General features: G+C 38.8%; 1 protein-coding gene across 7 annotated transcripts in view; it reads left to right on the plus strand.

Moving 5' to 3' along the window:
* Positions 1–2,981, plus strand: part of TOR1AIP1 (torsin 1A interacting protein 1) — a 43,757-nt gene extending 40,776 nt beyond the window's left edge. For all 7 annotated transcript variants that reach the window (XM_043923067.1, XM_043923069.1, XM_043923065.1 and 4 more), the window contains one exon: positions 480–2,981. In XM_043923067.1, coding sequence (XP_043779002.1) covers positions 480–1,267 — 788 coding nt within the window. In that variant the 3' untranslated portion in view covers positions 1,268–2,981. The remainder of the gene's footprint in view (positions 1–479) is intronic.
* Positions 2,982–18,052: the final 15,071 nt, after the last annotated feature.

Here is an 18,052-nt window from a genome sequence, read left to right on the forward strand (position 1 = left end):
GATAGGCATCAGTGCAATTATATGGAAGATTTCATGTATAATGCATCCTTTTGTTTATCCCTTTTTATACTTAAACATTCCACCTTGGAGGATAATCCATGTTAGTTTCTAGTTTCTAAATTTAAAACTATTTTGTGAAGTGTCTTCTAATATTGTTTACCTCCCAAATATTAGCAGTAGTAATGATAGCTCTGCTTTATAAATTATATTCTTTCTGATTTGCATATGCCATTTCATATATTTAAATTCTACTTTTCCTCATTTTGATATTGAAGAGACATATGCATGCTCATACACATAACTTAAAATACATGTGTTAAATTATTTCTTTAAGAAAGTAAATTATCAGCTCCCTTCTTTAAATTCTTCTCTCTCTTATCTAATATTTGTAAAGATTAATACGGGCTTTAAAAGTCACTTGCTCTTGAATCTCAGAAAATAATGTTTGTGCATGTCATGTTTTTTTTTTCCCTGAGCAGAAATGACTGGGCAACCCAAAAGTGCATCTTCTGTCAAGACAAAGTGGTATTGGCCCCTTGTTGTGATAGCCGCTCTTCTCCTTGGGAGTTTTTGGTACACTCGTCCTCCTGAAGCAGAAACCACTGCTGTTCAAGAGTTCCAGAACCAGATGAAACAACTGATGAATAAGTACCAAGGTCAAGATGAGAAGCTGTGGAAAAGGAGCCAAACGTTCCTGGAAAAACATCTCAATGGTTCCCAACCTCGGCCTCAGCCTGCGATTTTGCTGCTCACCGCCGCCCGAGATGCTGAAGAAGCACTCAGGTGTCTGAGCGAACAAATCGCTGATGCCTACTCTTCCTTTCGTAGTGTTCCTGCCATCCGGATTGATGGTGCCGGCAAAGCTACTCGAGACAGTGATACTGTCAAAGAAGAAGTAGATCAGGAACTGAGCAATGGATTCAGAAATGGCCAGAATGCAGCTGTGGTCCACCGCTTTGAGTCACTGCCTGCAGGCTCTACTTTGATCTTCTATAAGTATTGTGACCATGAAAATGCAGCCTTCAAAGATGTAGCGTTAGTCCTAACTGTTTTGTTAGAGGAGGAGACGCTTGGAACCAGTCTAGGCCTAAAGGAAATTGAAGAAAAAGTGAGAGATTTCCTCCAAGTCAAGTTCACCAACTCTGACACACCCAACTCCTACAAACATATGGACCCAGACAAATTGAGTGGACTCTGGAGCCGTATTTCTCACTTAGTCCTGCCTGTACAACCCGAAAATGACCTGAAAAAGGGCATCTGCTTATAAAGGAAGGCAGAAGAGAAAATTATGTCTCAAGTGCTGAGAATTTTTTCAAACTTTCTAACCAGACAGCACTCAGAGCTCTTTTTGAAAGAACGGGTTTCTTTTTAAAGGAGGTTAGGTTCTTAGATACACATGGAACATCTGTATTGTTTATTCAGACTAATTATCTGTTACCTGAAAGACTCATTTCCCACTGAGATCTGTGTTAATGTTATCTACAGACTATAAATTACATACAGTCCCATAGAGGATCTACTTAGATTCCAGAGTGAATCATTATTGCTGTGGTATGACCAGTGGGAGGGATTTGGCTCCTTCCTATAAATCCTCCCCAGTTTTTTAACTTGGATTTTTTTTCACAGAGTTTGTTATTAGTAAGACAGCTCCCTGAATGCAACTGTGGGCTTTCCTGTTTTGTTCTCTTTTTACATCATTTAGATGTGAATTCCTTAGTAAGCTTCTCCTTATAGGAACAAAAATAATGAAAGGCCATCTAAGTGTTTGGGTATTTCTTTCTTTTTTTCTTTGACTTTGGAGGGCAGGGAAAAGGAGACCAGGGAAAAGTTGTGGAATGGAGAAGGAAAGGGAAGGAAAAGTCTTCAAGATTAAATATTAAAATAAGTCACTGGGGGGATTCCTAGATGGTCAAGTGGGTGGGACTGCATGCTCTCACTGCCGAGGGCCTGGGTTCCATCCTTGGTTGGGCGGCTAAGATTCTGCAAGCCGCCCCATGCACACTCAGAAATTAAAAAAAAAGTCACTGCCACCTGGGGTTCATCAAACATAGCTATATGAACTCCATTATCGGTAAATTCTGTTGGGACTTTTATTTTCCTTTAAGAAATTTTTACTCCTCCCAAGGATTCTGAAGCATGTATATGATGAGGTTTAGTATACTTGCTCACTTGGCTCTTAAGAACGGGCAAATTCAGGCAGTTTATTTTGTTCATATCCTGAAAGTTTTGTTAAGAAAGATAATGTCAGAAATTGGTAAATTGTTTTGTCTCCTCAGTGACTGAAGAGGGATTTGATTTTCTGCATGTCCATTTGTTGCAGTCTAAATCCTTTAATGACACTCTTGTAACAAGATTTACTATGCACGTGATAAATTCTATTGAGTGCCTCAAGCCAAAAAGAAAGTGAAGTTTACTATATATGAAGGATGTTAAGATGTACTGCTGTACATTACTGTTACCATAGTATTTCAGTTTTAACTTTGCATCTCTTACCAGCTTTCTCATCTGTCAACAGCTTTGGTTTTCTTAGAATCTCAAAATTCTGGATCAACTTTATTTTTTTATTGTCTACAAACCTTTAAATGATAATATTGTTTTTAGAGTACTAGAGCCTGTCAGTGGCTTTATCATTTACCTTTTGAGAACCCCATAACTGATGGTAGAATATGGTCTTATTTCTTCCACTAGGACTACCAGTATTTGTAAATTTATACTCCTTATTATAATTTGTTCCCAACACTGTCAGAAGTCAGATATTCTTGATTTATAGAGGATTCTAAAACAAGAATTTTTGAAAAGGCTTATTTTATACATATATGTATTATATGGAGAAACAGATGTTTTTATTAACTGTTTCACTGACCAAAATTTTAAAATAATTAATATTACTTATATCAGGAAAAATAATTGTAGCAGCTGATCTGTAAATGACTTTAAAAGCTATTTTAGTAATTTAAATAAATTTACTTTTTTGATTTGTACTCTGTGTGTTGTAAGTTTAATGACTTGTATAAAAAATTATTATATTCATATTATAATATTATAATTATATTCATACAATTTATATAATTATATAATTATAATATTATTTATATAAGAATTATTATACTTTCAAAAAATTATTCCTAGAGTTTTCTTTACACTTGAACAATTTCAGTGACTTCTGCTTGGAGAAACAAGAGCAGAGAGAACTGGGGCTGCTCACAAGTACGTGGTAGAAAATACAGTCACTGTGGTTTTCTCTTTCATCTGGGGATTTTGAATTATCACGAAAGTTGAATTAAAGTATTCCTCACTTGGTAAAAATCTACACCATGTTTCTCAAATTTTCCATTCTCACCTCCCTAAGGAACCTTTTTAGATTTTTTTTCCCATAATCATCTACCCCCATGAAATTTTAATAACTGCATACAGACTGTGAATCATACACATATTTTTATGCTTTATACACATGAAGGGTAAGATTTTGTTGTCCTCACTAAAAATGCATGCTCAAGAACATCTGTATTTTAGATCATTGATGCCTGAAACATTGTTTTGTTCATGTTACCATAATACTTTTGAAGGGGAAATTGTAGTAAATCATTGGCTTGAAAATAGGAACTTGGGCCTCTAGAAATTAGGCCATTGTGACTTTGGGTGACTACATGGGCCCAGGGAAAACTACAGTGCAATACTGACCTTACAGATTTCTGTAAACATAATTTGCTTCCCATCTTTTAATGACTTTCTTATATTACTTGTAAAAAGTTTTCTAAATCTCTAATCTTCAAAACAAAAACTGGAAGTAAATCTGATTTTCATTCTATGAAGAGAATTTAGAAACTTAGAATTTCTAAGAAATTATAATTTGTAACTTAGAATTTGCATAGTTAATACCTAAACTGATTTACCTCTGATCTTAGATCATCAGAAAGTGGACTTAATGTTCACAATATGAAGAAGCATTTCTCATTGACTGCCAAAAAAAAACAGTGGACTTTTCTACATTGTCCTTATCAAGGCCACAGAGTAAAATCTTATGATGATTTTTACTGACCTTAACAACCTGGGATGAAAGTGTAAGTCCTGAGTTTGGGAAACCAAACTGAGAAGTCTTCCATTGTTTGCCATTGACTTGGATAAAGAGGAAACTCCTGCTTTAAGCCTGTATTTGGCCTAGAATCAGAGAAGTCCTGTTGGGCTTTCAGGTTCTTTTGGATGGTAGGGGAAATATAACCCATCATCTGAGCATAAACAGGAGAAACCTTTGGCAATTTGCAAATTGTAGTCTTTTTGCATACTCTTGAACACTTCCAAAATATTCATATACCTGCCTTCTCTCTTTCTCTCTGCTAATTATGCTCTGCTAATTCTTACTTGTTCTGAAGCCTTTATTTTTTTAGGCAGAAATTCACTGAAACCTTCCTTAAGTCCCTACTCTGGAATACTGGTGCAGGTGCCTCTTTATGCTTTTGTATTACTCCTGTATTACTCCTGACACCACATTTAGCACATTCCCACTACCATATTTGTTGTCTAGTTGCTCAATCATATCTGACTCTGTGATTTCAAGGACTGCAGCATGCCAGACTTCCCCGTCCTTCACCATCTCCTGGAGTTTGCTCAAATTCATGTACATTGAGTCGGCGATGGCATCCAACCATCTTGACCTCTGTCGTCCCCTTCTCCTGCCTTCAATCTTTCCCACATCAAGACCTTTTCCAATGAGTTGGCTCTTCACATCAGGTGGCCAAAGTCTTAGAGCTTCAGCTTCAGCATCAGCCCTTCCAATGAATATTCAGGACTGATTTCCTTTAGGATTGACTGGTTTGATCTTTCAGTCCAAGGGATTCTCAAGAGTCTTCTCCAACACCACAGTTCAAAAGCTTCAATTCTTTGGTGCTCAACTTTCTTTATGGTCCAACTCTCACATCCATACATGACTACTGGAAAAACCATAGCTTTGACTATACAGACCTTTGTCAACAAAGCAGTGTCTCTGCTTTTTAATATGCTGTCTAGGTTTGTCATAGCTTTTCTTCCAAGGAGCAAATATCCTTTAATTTCGTGACTGCAGTCACCAACAGAAGTGATTTTGGAGCCCAAGAAAATAAAGCCTGTCATTATTTCCATTGTTTCCTCATCTATTTGCTATGAAATAATGAGACCCGATGCCATGATCTTAGTTTTGTGAATGTTGAGTTTTAAAAGCCAGTTTTTTTCATATTCCTCCTTCACTTTCATCAAGAGGCTCTTTAGTTCCTCTTCGCTTTCTGCCAGTAGGGTAGCATCATCTGTATATCTAAGATTGTTGATATTTCTCCTGTCAATCTTGATTCCAGCTTGTGCTTCATCCAGCCCAGCATTTTGCATGATGTACTCTGCATATGTAAATTAAATAAGCAGGGTGACAATATACAGCCTTGACATACTCCTTTCCCAATTTGGAACCAGTCAGTTGTTCCATGCCCGGTTCTAACTGTTGCTTCTTGACCTGCATATAGGTTTCTAAGGAGGCTGGTAAGGTGGTTTGGTATTCCCATCTCTAAGAATTTTCCACAGTTTGTTGTGATCCACAGTCAAAGGCTTTACCATAGTCAAGGAAGCAGAAGTGGATGTTTTTATACCTCTTTTTTAAAAAATCATATTTACAATGAAATTAGATTTATAATATTGTGTTAATTTCTGCTCTACAGTAAAGTGATTCAGTTAGATATGTATACAGCCTTTTTCATGTTATTTTTATTATGATTTATTATAGGATGTTAAATATAGTTCCCTGTAGTTATACAGTAGGACCTTGTTTATCCATCCTAAATATAATGGGTTTTTTTTTTATCCTAAATATAATGGTTTTTATTTGCTAATCCCAAACTCCCAATCCTTCCCTTCCCTACCGTTCCTCCCCCACTGGCTGCCACAAGTCAGTTCTCTGTAAATGTGTTTCTGTAACATGGATATATTCATTTGTGTCACTTTAAATTCCACGTGTAAGTGATAACACGGTATTTGTATTCCTCTTTTTTTTCTATACAATTTAATTTTTATTTATTTTTGGCTGTGCTGGGTCTTTGTTGCTGAGCAGGCTTTTCTCTAGTTATGGTGAGCAGGGGCTACTCTTTAGTTGCAGCGTGTGGGCTTTGCATTGCAGTGGCTTCTTCTGTGGGGAGCCCAGGCTCTAGGGCCAGTGGGCTGAGTAGCTGCGGCTTCTGAACTCTAGAGCACAGACTCAGTAGTTGTAGCACATGGGCTTAGTTGCTCCACAGTATGTGGGATCTTCTGGGTCAGGAATTAAACCCATATCTCCTACACTGGCAGGTGGATTCTTTACAGCTGAGCTGCCAGGGAAGCCCTGCATTTCTCTTTCTGACTTAACTTCACTCAGTGTAATTCTAGGTCTATCCTTGTTTGCACTATCCTGCAAGTGGCATTATTTTGTTCTTTTTAATATATGTGTATACTCACATCTTTATCTGTTTATCTGCTGACAGACACTTAGGTTGTTATCATGTCTTGGCTATTGTAAATAGCTGCTATGTACATAGGTATGCATGTATCTTTTTGAATTAAAGTTTTCTTAAAAGCGCTAGCAAGTTTCCTTACATCTTTTCATGTTGCCTAAGACGGTAATTATAGTCTAGATAAGAGATGGCTATTCATATGGAGAGAAGATAGATAAGAATAATATTTGAGAAGTAGAAATGACAAGATTTGGTGTTGAATGTAATATTACAGAGAAAAACACCTCACAGAGGACTCTTCAAAGTGCCATACTACTAAAAATACCTCTTCAGTCTATTTAGCTCATCTGTCTTCTCTCCCCAGATACTAAGTACACAGTGGTAGACTAAATTCTTATCTCTACATGTCTTTCTGTTGGCTTTTAGCATTTTGTAGTTGAGACTCCCGTATTCAGGAATTACTTGATTGTTAATAAAAATCCTGTCTCATCAACAAAAGAGAAAAGGAGGGGTAAGGTGGATATTATAAGAATACAGATCTCAGACTCCAAGGTGGAAAAATATGGGAACTGTGAGGACTGTTCTACATGGAGACCTCATGGATGTTCCCTCTGCCTCTCTACTTCCTGCTTGCTATGCCTCAGCAACTTCCCCCTTGTGACTTAAACACACCAAGAGAGTGAACCTGATTGGCTTGGTCTAGTGTATGGGGTGATCCCTGAAAAGAATGTATAATTAAACATAGCTGCCTACGTCACCCCTTTAATAGGGTCTGTGGGCTGGGGATAGAGTTGGAAGTCAGGCCAAGGAATGGGCAGACACGGTTAAAGGACAACTGAATATATCCTCAAATTTATAGGCCTTCATATAATGTGATGCTATCATTTTTCATTCATTTTGCCTTTTTAAAAAAAATCAGTGAAAGGAAATTAAAGGTAGTGGAAACAACAATGAAGTTTTAAAATCTGAGTCCTGGTCATGGCTCTGTCTGATAAATTTGACCTAAGCAAGTCCTTTTCGTAGCTCTGCTACAAATGTGTTCTGATTTTTCCCCATTGCTCCTGTGTAGTGTTTCCTAGGAGAAGGCAATGGCACCCCACTCCAGTACTCTTGCCTGGAAAATCCCATGGACGGAGGAGCCTGGTAGGCTGCAGTCCATGGGGTCTCGAAGAGTCGGACACAACTGAGCAACTTCACTTTCACTTTCCACTTTCATGCATTGGAGAAGGAAATGGCAACCACTCCAGTGTTCGTGCCTGGAGAATCCCAGGGACGGGAGCCTGGTGGGCTGCTGTCTATGGGGTCGTACAGAGTCGGACACGACTGACGTGACTTAGCAGCAGCAGCAGCAGCAGTGTTTCCTATGCTGAAAAAAAGAATGGCACAGTAAAAAAATTCCAGCTACTATTGTAATGTATAATGGCTATTATTAGTTTGTTCTAAGTCCCTCACAAGCACACTGAGCATTCTTTAGTCTTCAGTCTGTTTCTTGGGCAAGTGAGGTAGGAAGTGACTCCTGATTCAAACTTGATTTTTCGTTTGTTTTCCCACTTTTAGAGAGCACCATTCTTAGGCTAAACCCAAGAAGAGAAGCCCACTCCTTTCTATATAGCCCATAAGAAAACATTTAAATATAGTAGTTATGTCCTTTTCCTGATGAGCAACTCTTAATGTGCTCTCACTATCTCAAAGTTTAAATGCACTTTCTTTTACCTTGTCTGTAATGAACATGAGAAAGATCTATTATGAAGTTGTACCTCATTCTTTTCTAGTTTTTGTTAACTATTGAGTGCTTATTAATGCTCAATACACTGTTTCAACAGCTCTGTATGTATTAACTGATTTCTCACAATAACCCTGCAAGGTGGTTCATTTCAGTTCAGTTCGGTCCCTCAGTCATGTCTGACTCTTTGACACCCAATGAACTGCAGCAAGCCAGGCTTCTCTGTCCATCACCAACCCCTGGAACTTGCTCAAACTCATGTCCATAGAGTCAGTAATGCCATCCAACCATCTCATCCTTTGTTGTCCCCTTCTCTTCCTGCCTTCAATCTTTCCCAGTTTCAGAGTCTTTTCCAGAGTCAGGTCTTTGCATCAGGTGGCCAAGATATTGGAGCTTCAGTTTTCAGGACTGATTTCCTTTAGGATTGACTGGTTTGATCTTGCAGTCCAAGGGACTCTCAAGAGTCTTCTCCAACACCACAGTTCAAAAGCACCAGTTCTTCAGTGCTCAACTTTCTTTATAGTCCAACTCTCCCATCCATACATGACTACTGAAAAAACCATAGCTTTGACTAGATGGACCTTTGTTGGCAGAGTAATGTCTCTGCTTTTTAATATGCTATCTAGGTTGATTGTAGCTTTTCTTCCAAGGAGCAAGCGTCTTTTAATTTCATGACTGCAGTCACCATCTGCAGTGATTTTGGAGCCCAAAAAGATAAAGCCTTTCACTGTTTCCATTTTTCCCCCATTTTTCTGCCATGAAGTGATGGGACTGGATGCCATCATCTTCATTTTTGGAATGTTTAGTTTTTTGTTTTTTGTTTTTTTTTTATTAGTTGGAGGCTAATTCACAACATTTCAGTGGGTTTTGTCATACATTGATATGAATCAGCCATAGATTTACACGTATTCCCCATCCTGATCCCCTCTCCCACCTCCCTCTCCACCCGATTCCTCTGGGTCTTCCCAGTGCACCAGGCCCGAGCACTTGTCTCATGCATCCCACCTGGGCTGGTGATCTGTTTCACCATAGATAGTATACATGCTGTTCTTTTGAAACATCCCACCCTCACCTTCTCTCACAGAGTTCGAAAGTCTGTTCTGTATTTCTGTGTCTCTTTTTCTGTTTTGCATATAGGGTTATCATTACCATCTTTCTAAATTCCATATATATGTGTTAGTATGCTGTAATGTTCTTTATCTTTCTGGCTTACTTCACTCTGTATAAGGGGCTCCAGTTTCATCCATCTCATTAGGACTGATTCAAATGAATTCTTTTTAACGGCTGAGTAATATTCCATGGTGTATATGTACCACAGCTTCCTTATCCATTCATCTGCTGATGGGCATCTAGGTTGCTTCCATGTCCTGGCTATTATAAACAGTGCTGCGATGAACATTGGGATTCACCATTGCAACAAAAAGAATAAAATACTTAGTATATCTACCTAAAGAAACAAAAGACCTATACATAGAAAACTATAAAACACTGATGAAAGAAATCAAAGAGGACACAAACAGATGGAGAAACATGCCGTGTTCATGGATTGGAAGAATCAATATTGTCAAAATGGCTATTCTACCCAAAGCAATCTATAGATTCAATGCAATCCCTATAAAGCTACCAACGGTATTTTTCACAGAACTAGAACAAATAATTTCACAATTTGTATGGAAATACGAAAAACCTCGAATAGCCAAAGTAATCTTGAGAAAGAAGAATGGAACTGGAGGAATCAACCTGCCTGACTTCAGACTCTACTACAAAGCCACAGTCATCAAGACAGTATGGTACTGGCACAAAGACAGAAATATAGATCAATGGAACAGAATAGAAAGCCCAGAGATAAATCCACGGACCTATGGACACCTTATCTTTGACAAAGGAGGCAAGGATATACAATGGAAAAAAGACAACCTCTTTAACAAGTGGTGCTGGGAAAACTGGTCAACCACTTGTAAAAGAATGAAACTAGAACACTTTCTAACACCATACACAAAAATAAACTCAAAATGGATTAAAGATCTAAATGTAAGACCAGAAACTATAAAACTCCTAGAGGAGAACATAGGCAAAACACTCTCCGACATCAATCACAGCAAGATCCTCTATGACCCACCTCCCAGAATATTGGAAATAAAAGCAAAACTAGGAGAAGGAAATGGCAACCCACTCCAGTACTCTTGCCTGGAAAATCCCATGGACAGAGGAACCTCGTAGGCTACAGTCCATGGGGTTGCAAAGAGTCGGACACGACTGAGCGACTTCACTTAAATCATAGTGTCAACAAGTTCTTAATGAGGTAGGAAGCTAGCTAGTATTGCTAAGAAGTGGTTCTGCCATTTAGGTAAGACCACAAAGACTCTAAACTGAGGACCTGACACCTACAGTGTATTTGCAATTTTTACAAAATGAAACAAATTTTTGCCTAAAGCTAGCTGGGATAATAGGATCATCACAAGTTGCAGTTTCTAGAACTAAAATTAGATTGAAATCTTATCTGACCTAGAACATCTTCCTTCAGGCATTCAGCAGCCTTCAGAAAGAATAACCTTATTTTGAGCTAGTTTGGTTGTTAGTTTACTGTGTCTCTTACTCAATAAACAAGCAGAATTTTTGTCCTGCCTTATCCAGGTCTAAAAGATGAAAAGTTGGATCCGCTGAGTTAGTATGTTTCCTTCGAAAAAATTGTAATTAAACTGAAGTTTAATCCCTAAAAAAAAAAAAATAAAATAAAAGCAAAACTAAACAAATGGGACCTAATGAAACTTAAAAGCTTTTGCACTACAAAGGAAACTATAAGTAAGGTGAAAAGACAGCCCTCAGACTGGGAGAAAATAATAGCAAATGAAGAAACAGACAAAGGATTAATCTCAAAAATATACAAGCAACTCCTGCAGCTCAATTCCAGAAAAATAAATGACCCAATCAAAAAATGGGCCAAAGAACTAAACAGACATTTCTCCAAAGAAGACATACAGATGGCTAACAAACACATGAAAAGATGCTCCACATCACTCATTATTAGAGAAATGCAAATCAAAACCACAATGAGGTACCATTACACGCCAGTCAGGATGGCTGCTATCCAAAAGTCTACAAGCAATAAATGCTGGAGAGGGTGTGGAGAAAAGGGAACCCTCTTACACTGTTGGTGGGAATGCAAACTAGTACAGCCACTATGGAAAACAGTGTGGAGATTTCTTAAAAAACTGGAAATAGAACTGCCATATGACCCAGCAATCCCACTTCTGGGCATACACACTGAGGAAACCAGATCTGAAAGAGACACGTGGAATGTTTAGTTTTAAGCCCGCTTTTTCACTCTCCTCTTTCATCAAGAGGCTCCTCTGTTTCTCTTCGCTTTCTGCCAGTAGGGTGGTGTCATCTGCATATCTGAGGTTATTGATATTTCTCCTTGCAATCTTGATTCCACCTTGTGCTTCATACAATCCAGCATTTCACATGATGTGCTCTGCCAGGTGGTACTATTACCCCAACTTTATTGACAGGAAACTGAAGCACAGAAAAGCTAAAATGACACTTAAGAATACCCAAGTAAAAAATATTAAAGCAGAGATTTGAACACAGGCAGTCTGTGTTTAAAACACCTATCCTTACTAATGTACAGAGAGTCTCTAAAACGACATATATGTTGTTTTCCTCCAGTTTATTCAGGCTCTATACCGGTTGGAGTATTTCAACTCCAAGTATTTCAAGTATTTTTATATTTCAAAAGTACAAAATATTTTTCCAACTTGGTAGAATTTTTTTTCTGTTGAATTATAGTTGATTTACAGTATTATGTTAGTTTCAGATGTACAGCAAAGTGATTCAAATATATTTTTTTCAGATTCTTTTCCATTATAGATTATTACAAGATGTTCCCTGTGCTATACAGTAAATCTTTGTTTTTTGTCTATTTCCTATATAGTGGTATGTAGCCCATACTTCTCATTTATCCCTCCTCCCTTCCTTTCTCCTTTTTTAACCATGTTTGTTTCCTATGTCTGTGAATCTGTTTCCATTTTGTGAATAAGTTTTTGTATCCTTTTTTAGATTCCACATATAAGTGATATCACATGATATTAGTTTTTCTCTGTATGGTAATCTCCAGGTCCATGCATGTTCTGCAAATGGCAATATTTCATTCTTTTTTATGGCTGAGTAATATCCTAGTGTATATATGTACCACATCTTTATCCATTCTAGTGTTGTGGACATTTGGGTTGTTTCTACGTCTTGGCTATTATAAACAGTGCTGAACGTTGGACTATATGTGTCTTTTCAAATTAGAATTTTTATCTTTTCTGATATATGCCCAGTAGTGGAACTGGGGCATCCCATGTGGTTCAGTGGTAAAGAATCTGCCTGGCAATGCAGGAGACCCTGGTTCAATCCCTGCGTCAGGAAGATGCCCTGGAGGAGGAAATGGCACCCCATTCCAGTATTATTGCCTGGAGAATCCCATGGAAAGAGGAACTTGGCAGGCTACAGTCCATAGAGTTGCAAAGAATCAGACACAACTGAGCGTGCACGCACGTGGTAACTCTATTTTTGGCTTTTTAAGGAACTTCCATGCTGTTCTCCATGGTGGCTGTACCAGTTTACCAACAGTGTAGGAGGGTTGCCTTTCCTCTACATCCTCTCCGGCGTTTACTATTTGAGACTTTTTGATGATGGCCATGCTGACTGGTGCAAAGTGATACCTCACTGTAGTTTTCATTTACATTTCTCTAACAATTCATGATGTTGAGCATCTTTTCATGTGTCTGTTGGCCATCTGTATGTCTTCTTTGGAGAAATGTCTATTTAGGTCTTCTGTTCATTTTTTGATTGGATTGGGTCTTTGATATTGAATTGTTTGTCAATTTTGTAGATTCTTCTTTGTGATTTTCCTTTAAGCCATTTTCTTTCTTGCCTTCTTACTCAGCTTCATGGAATTCAATATTGCACACACCAAGGATCTGAAGAATTCTGAGTAGAGTGAGACAATCACACAGTCCTACCTGTTGACTCACATTGGCATATGTTGACATCATGCTTTTTTAACTGGAAACCTGAAGTGTTGACTCACAGTTCATCATTTTCAAAATACTTACACTCAACCGAGTTGTTAGCTGTCCCTGCATACCACAGAGCCTTTGTTTTTGCCTGCCCTCAGCCTTTGATGTCAGACAGCACTTCATAATCTCCCAGATTTTGGGGAGATTATTTCCCACCCTTCTTCCACCCTTCTCACCAGAAGGGTGAATTCTGGTAACTGGAAGCCCTTTGTTTAATGAGCATTGCAATAGATTGGGGTTTGTGATGGAGCTATAAGCTGGAAAGAAGCCCACGTACTCTATGTAATAAGGATCACATAGGAGGTAGAAATAGAAGCCAGCCACAGTAGATGCCACACAGAGGGGAAAAGGAGAATCCTTAGTAAGAATTTAGGTGAATAAAAGTGGCTAATGTTGTACCCTTTGACGTGCTCAGCACTTTCTAAGTGCTTTGTGTGTGTAACTGACTTAATCCTCACAATACCATTAAGGGAGTAGCTATATTACTTCCCCCTTTTTAGAGATGAGGAAACTGAGGCACAAAGAAGTAATTTGCCAGTGTCACTCATTGAAAAGAGTATGGAACTGGGATTGTAGGGTCTGTGCTCTTAATCATCCTTTTCCAAGAGTTTCTGTGAAATTGCCAATTTTTTTTTTTTTTTTTTGTCTGTCACACCACATGTCTTGCTGGATCTTAGCTCCCCAACCAGAGATCGAATCTGGGAGATTATGAAGGAGGAGAAAGCTTTCCATCTCACACGTATTATTGATAGCTCTTTCATATTTCCATGGCTTATTCAGCTTCACTGTCCTCGAATCCTTAAAGACCTTACTTTTACTCAAGCAGCTGTAGTTTGTTGAGATTATTTTCCAAGTGCTGCACAGACCACCCTGTGTTAAACACAGAAATGTGCCTTTGATGTCAGCCAGCACTTCTTGAAATTCCTAGGGAAGAGTGCACTTGCTTTAATAGCATTGGTCATTTGGGAATTCCTTGGCAGTCCAGTGATTAGGCTTTCACTGCAGGATGAAGCGGGGCTGGGGGTGGGACTGGGGATGGGGGAGGTGGGGGGGGGTGGGGAGTGGGAGGGGGTGCACATCCCATGGCTGATTGGCAAAATATATATACATAGACTCAGCTTTCTCAGCCCAAGACAATGGAGTTAGGACTGGTCATTTGCATCCAGAGCTCCCCCATGAGCTTGGCTGAGGCTATAGCACTGTATCATAGTGTGACATCCTGCTTCCTTCCCTACCCTTCCACAGGTGTTCATTCATACCCAGCACATTCCCTGGTAAACATGCAGCATACTAAATTTTGTTTCATAGTCTGCTTCTCAGAGACACCCCCTTCTGTGTCATGCTCTAAGCTTAGTGTAGTCCATAAATGGAGCAAATAATAGCTAATGTTTACTGAGCACTAAGATCATGGCATCTGGTCCCATCACTTCATGGGAAATAGATGGGGAAACCATGGAAACAGTGTCAGACTTTATTTTTGGGGGCTCCAAAATCACTGCCAATGGTGATTGCAGCCATGAAATTAAAAGATGCTTACTCCTTGGAAGGAAAGTTATGACCAACCTAGATAGCCTATTAAAAAGCAGAGACATTACTTTGCCAACAAAGATCCGTCTAGTTAAGGCTATGGTTTTTCCAGTGGTCATGTAAGGATGTGAGAATTGGACTGTGAAGAAAGCTGAGCGCCAAAAAATTGATGCTTTTCAACTGTGGTGTTGGAGAAGACTCTTGAGAGTCCCTTGGACTGCAAGGAGATGCAACCAGTCCATCCTAAAGGAGATCAGTCCTGGGTGTTCATTGGAAGGACTGATGCTGAAGCTGAAACTCCAATACTTTGGCCACCTCATGTGAAGAGTTGACTCGGAAAAGACCCTGATGCTGGGAGGGATTGGGGGCAGGAGGAGAAGGGGGCAACAGAGGATGAGATGGCTGGATGGCATCACCGACTCGATGGACATGATTTTGAGTAAACTCCGGGAGTTGGTGATGGACAGGGAGGCCTGGCATGCTGTGATTCATGGGGTCGCAAAGAGTAGGACACGACTGAGCGACTGAACTGAACTGAAGTATGTGCCATACACCATGATTAGAGAAGGTAATGGCAACCCACTCCAGTACTCTTGTCTGGGAAATCCCATGGACAGAGGAGCCTGGTAGGCTGCAGTCCATGGGGTCACAAAGAGTCGGACACGACTGAACGACTTCACTTTCACTTTTCACTTTCATGCATTGGAGAAGGAAATGGCAACCCACTCTAGTGTTCTTGCCTGGAGAATCCCAGGGATGGGAGCCTGGTGGGCTGCTGTCTATGGGGTCGCACAGAGTCAGACACGACTGACGTGACTTAGCAGCAGCATACACCATGATTGACACTGTAAATATATTGGGTTGGCAAAAAACTTCATTCAGTTTTTTCCATAAGCTGGCTTTAGTAACAGTTACCTTTAACTACATTCATAGGAATTTTGTTAGATTGCATTGTAACAACTGTCATTAAAAAAAAAACTAAGTTGGCGATTTTTTATGTAGCCATTTTAATATTGAAGATAGAAGGAAAAAAGTGACATTTTCAGCATATTATGTTTTATTATTTCAAGAAAGGTAAAAACGCAACTGAAATGCAAAAAAAAAAAAAAAAAGGATTTGTGCAGCATATGGAGAAGGTGCTTTGCTATATATTGAAAATGTCAAAAGTGGTTTGCAGTTTCATGCTGGAGAATGCTGCATGTTCAGGAAGACCAGTTGAAGTTGATAGCAATCAAATCAAGACATTGAGAACAAGCAATAGTATACCACTCAGGTGGAAGTTGACATATTCAAAATACCCAAATCAAGCCTTGAAAATCATTTGCACTAGCTTGGTTATGTTAATCACTTTGATGTTTGGGTTCCACGTAAGTTAAGCAGAAAATACAACCTTCTTGACCATATTCCTGCATTGGATTCTCTACTTAAACATAACAAAAACGTTCAGTTTTTAAAAACAAATTGTGACAGTCGATGAAAAGGGGCTATTGTACAATAATGTGGAATGGAGGAAGTCATTGGGCAAGCAAAATGAACCATTAACAACCACACCAAAGGCCTGTCTTCATCCAAAGAAGGTGGTGATGTGTATGTGGTAGGATTGGAAGGGAGTCCTCTACTATGAGCTCCTTCCAGAAAACTAAACAATTAATCCCAATAGTGCTGCTCTAAATTAGGCCAACTGAAAGCAGCAGTCCATGAAAATCAGCTGGAATTAGTCAACAGAAAACACATAATCTTTGATCAGGATAACGCAAGACCGCATGTTTCTTTGACAGCCAGGCACAAATGGTTACAGCTCAGCTGGGAAATTCTGATTCATCCACGTGTTCACCAGACATCACACCTTTGGATTTCCTTTTTTTTTTTTTTCTTTACAAAATTCTCTTGGTGGAAGAAATTTCAATTCCCTGGAAAACTGTAAAAGGCATCTGGAAATGGAATTGCGAAGTTCCTGGAAGATGGCAGAAGGTAGTGGAACAAAATGGTCAATACATTATTCTATATAGTTCTTGATGAAATGAAAAATATTTCTTTTATTTTTACTTTAAAATGGAAGGAATTTTTTGGCCCACCCTGTAGTATCTCACTTAATTTTCATAATCCTTTGAACTAAATAGTACTACTATCTCACTGTTACAGATGAGAAAACAAAGATACAAAACTATATTGTTAGTAACTGGTAGAGATAGAATTTGAATGCAGATCATCTGACTCCAGAGTCTACATTTTTAACCATCATGCTACATTCTATCCCATCATAATACCTACTTCTTAAGAAGTGAAAATTATATTAAACTATGTCTTACAAACCATAATATATAGTGGATATGAGTTAGAAAAAACATAATGCATGACCTGTAAGATTACTTCACAATCTGATGAAATTTTTACCTCTCTATAGACATAAAACCTGGTTTAAAAATTTTTTTTTGAAACTTAATTAGGAAGAATACTTTTCTAATAACTAAGGCCTACTGTGGTTCTGATTTCCAAAATCTTAATGTAGGTTGAACTAGAAGTGCACGTGTGTGTGTTCAGTTGCATTTGAGTCTTTGTGACCCTATGGACTATAGTCTGCCAGGTTCCCCTGTCCATGGGATTCTCTAGGGAAGAATACTGCAGTGGGTTGCCATGCCCTCCTCCAGGGGATCCTCCCAACCCAGCGATCGAGCCTGCATCTACTGTGTCTCCTGCATTGCAGGTGGATTCTTTAACCAGTGAGCCATCTGGGAAGCCTGAACTTCATGTAAGTTGAACTAAATCTCTGTCAGTGCTGATTCTATAAATTTGTCAAAGATTATGACATCTGAAAATACTGTAAAGTCCAAAGTATTTTGCTTGATGTCACCTCTGAAAGAGTCTTTATCTCTTGTACTGCATAATCTATCCATTGTTCAACAGATGATTCAAGCTGGGTTTGGGTGGTGTCATACTTGCCACTTGAAATACAACACCCCAAATTTACTGGGCAAATTCCAGTAAAATCTTTCCTTTTGGAAATAATCCCAAAGGTTTAGATTTTCTGTTAACTGGTGGATTCTAAAGACCAAAGGTTTGCTTCTCTGAAACATTTTTATTAGCCTTGAATAAGCAGGTTGACAGACTCAGAGGGAATGAAATATATTCATGTTCAGGAAATTCAGCCAACTTCCTATCTCTGTCTTCACCTCTAAGTTTTTATTGTTACTGAATCAGCAAGTCTGCTGTTTGAGTCATGTGGGTTACTCCTGAAGGAGACCTTTTACCCTTGCCATTTTTCCTGAGATCGATGTGTGTTAGCTAGTTGGACT

This window comes from Cervus elaphus, chromosome 14 (genome assembly GCF_910594005.1).
Source record: "Cervus elaphus chromosome 14, mCerEla1.1, whole genome shotgun sequence".
NCBI classification, from domain to species: domain Eukaryota; kingdom Metazoa; phylum Chordata; class Mammalia; order Artiodactyla; family Cervidae; genus Cervus; species Cervus elaphus.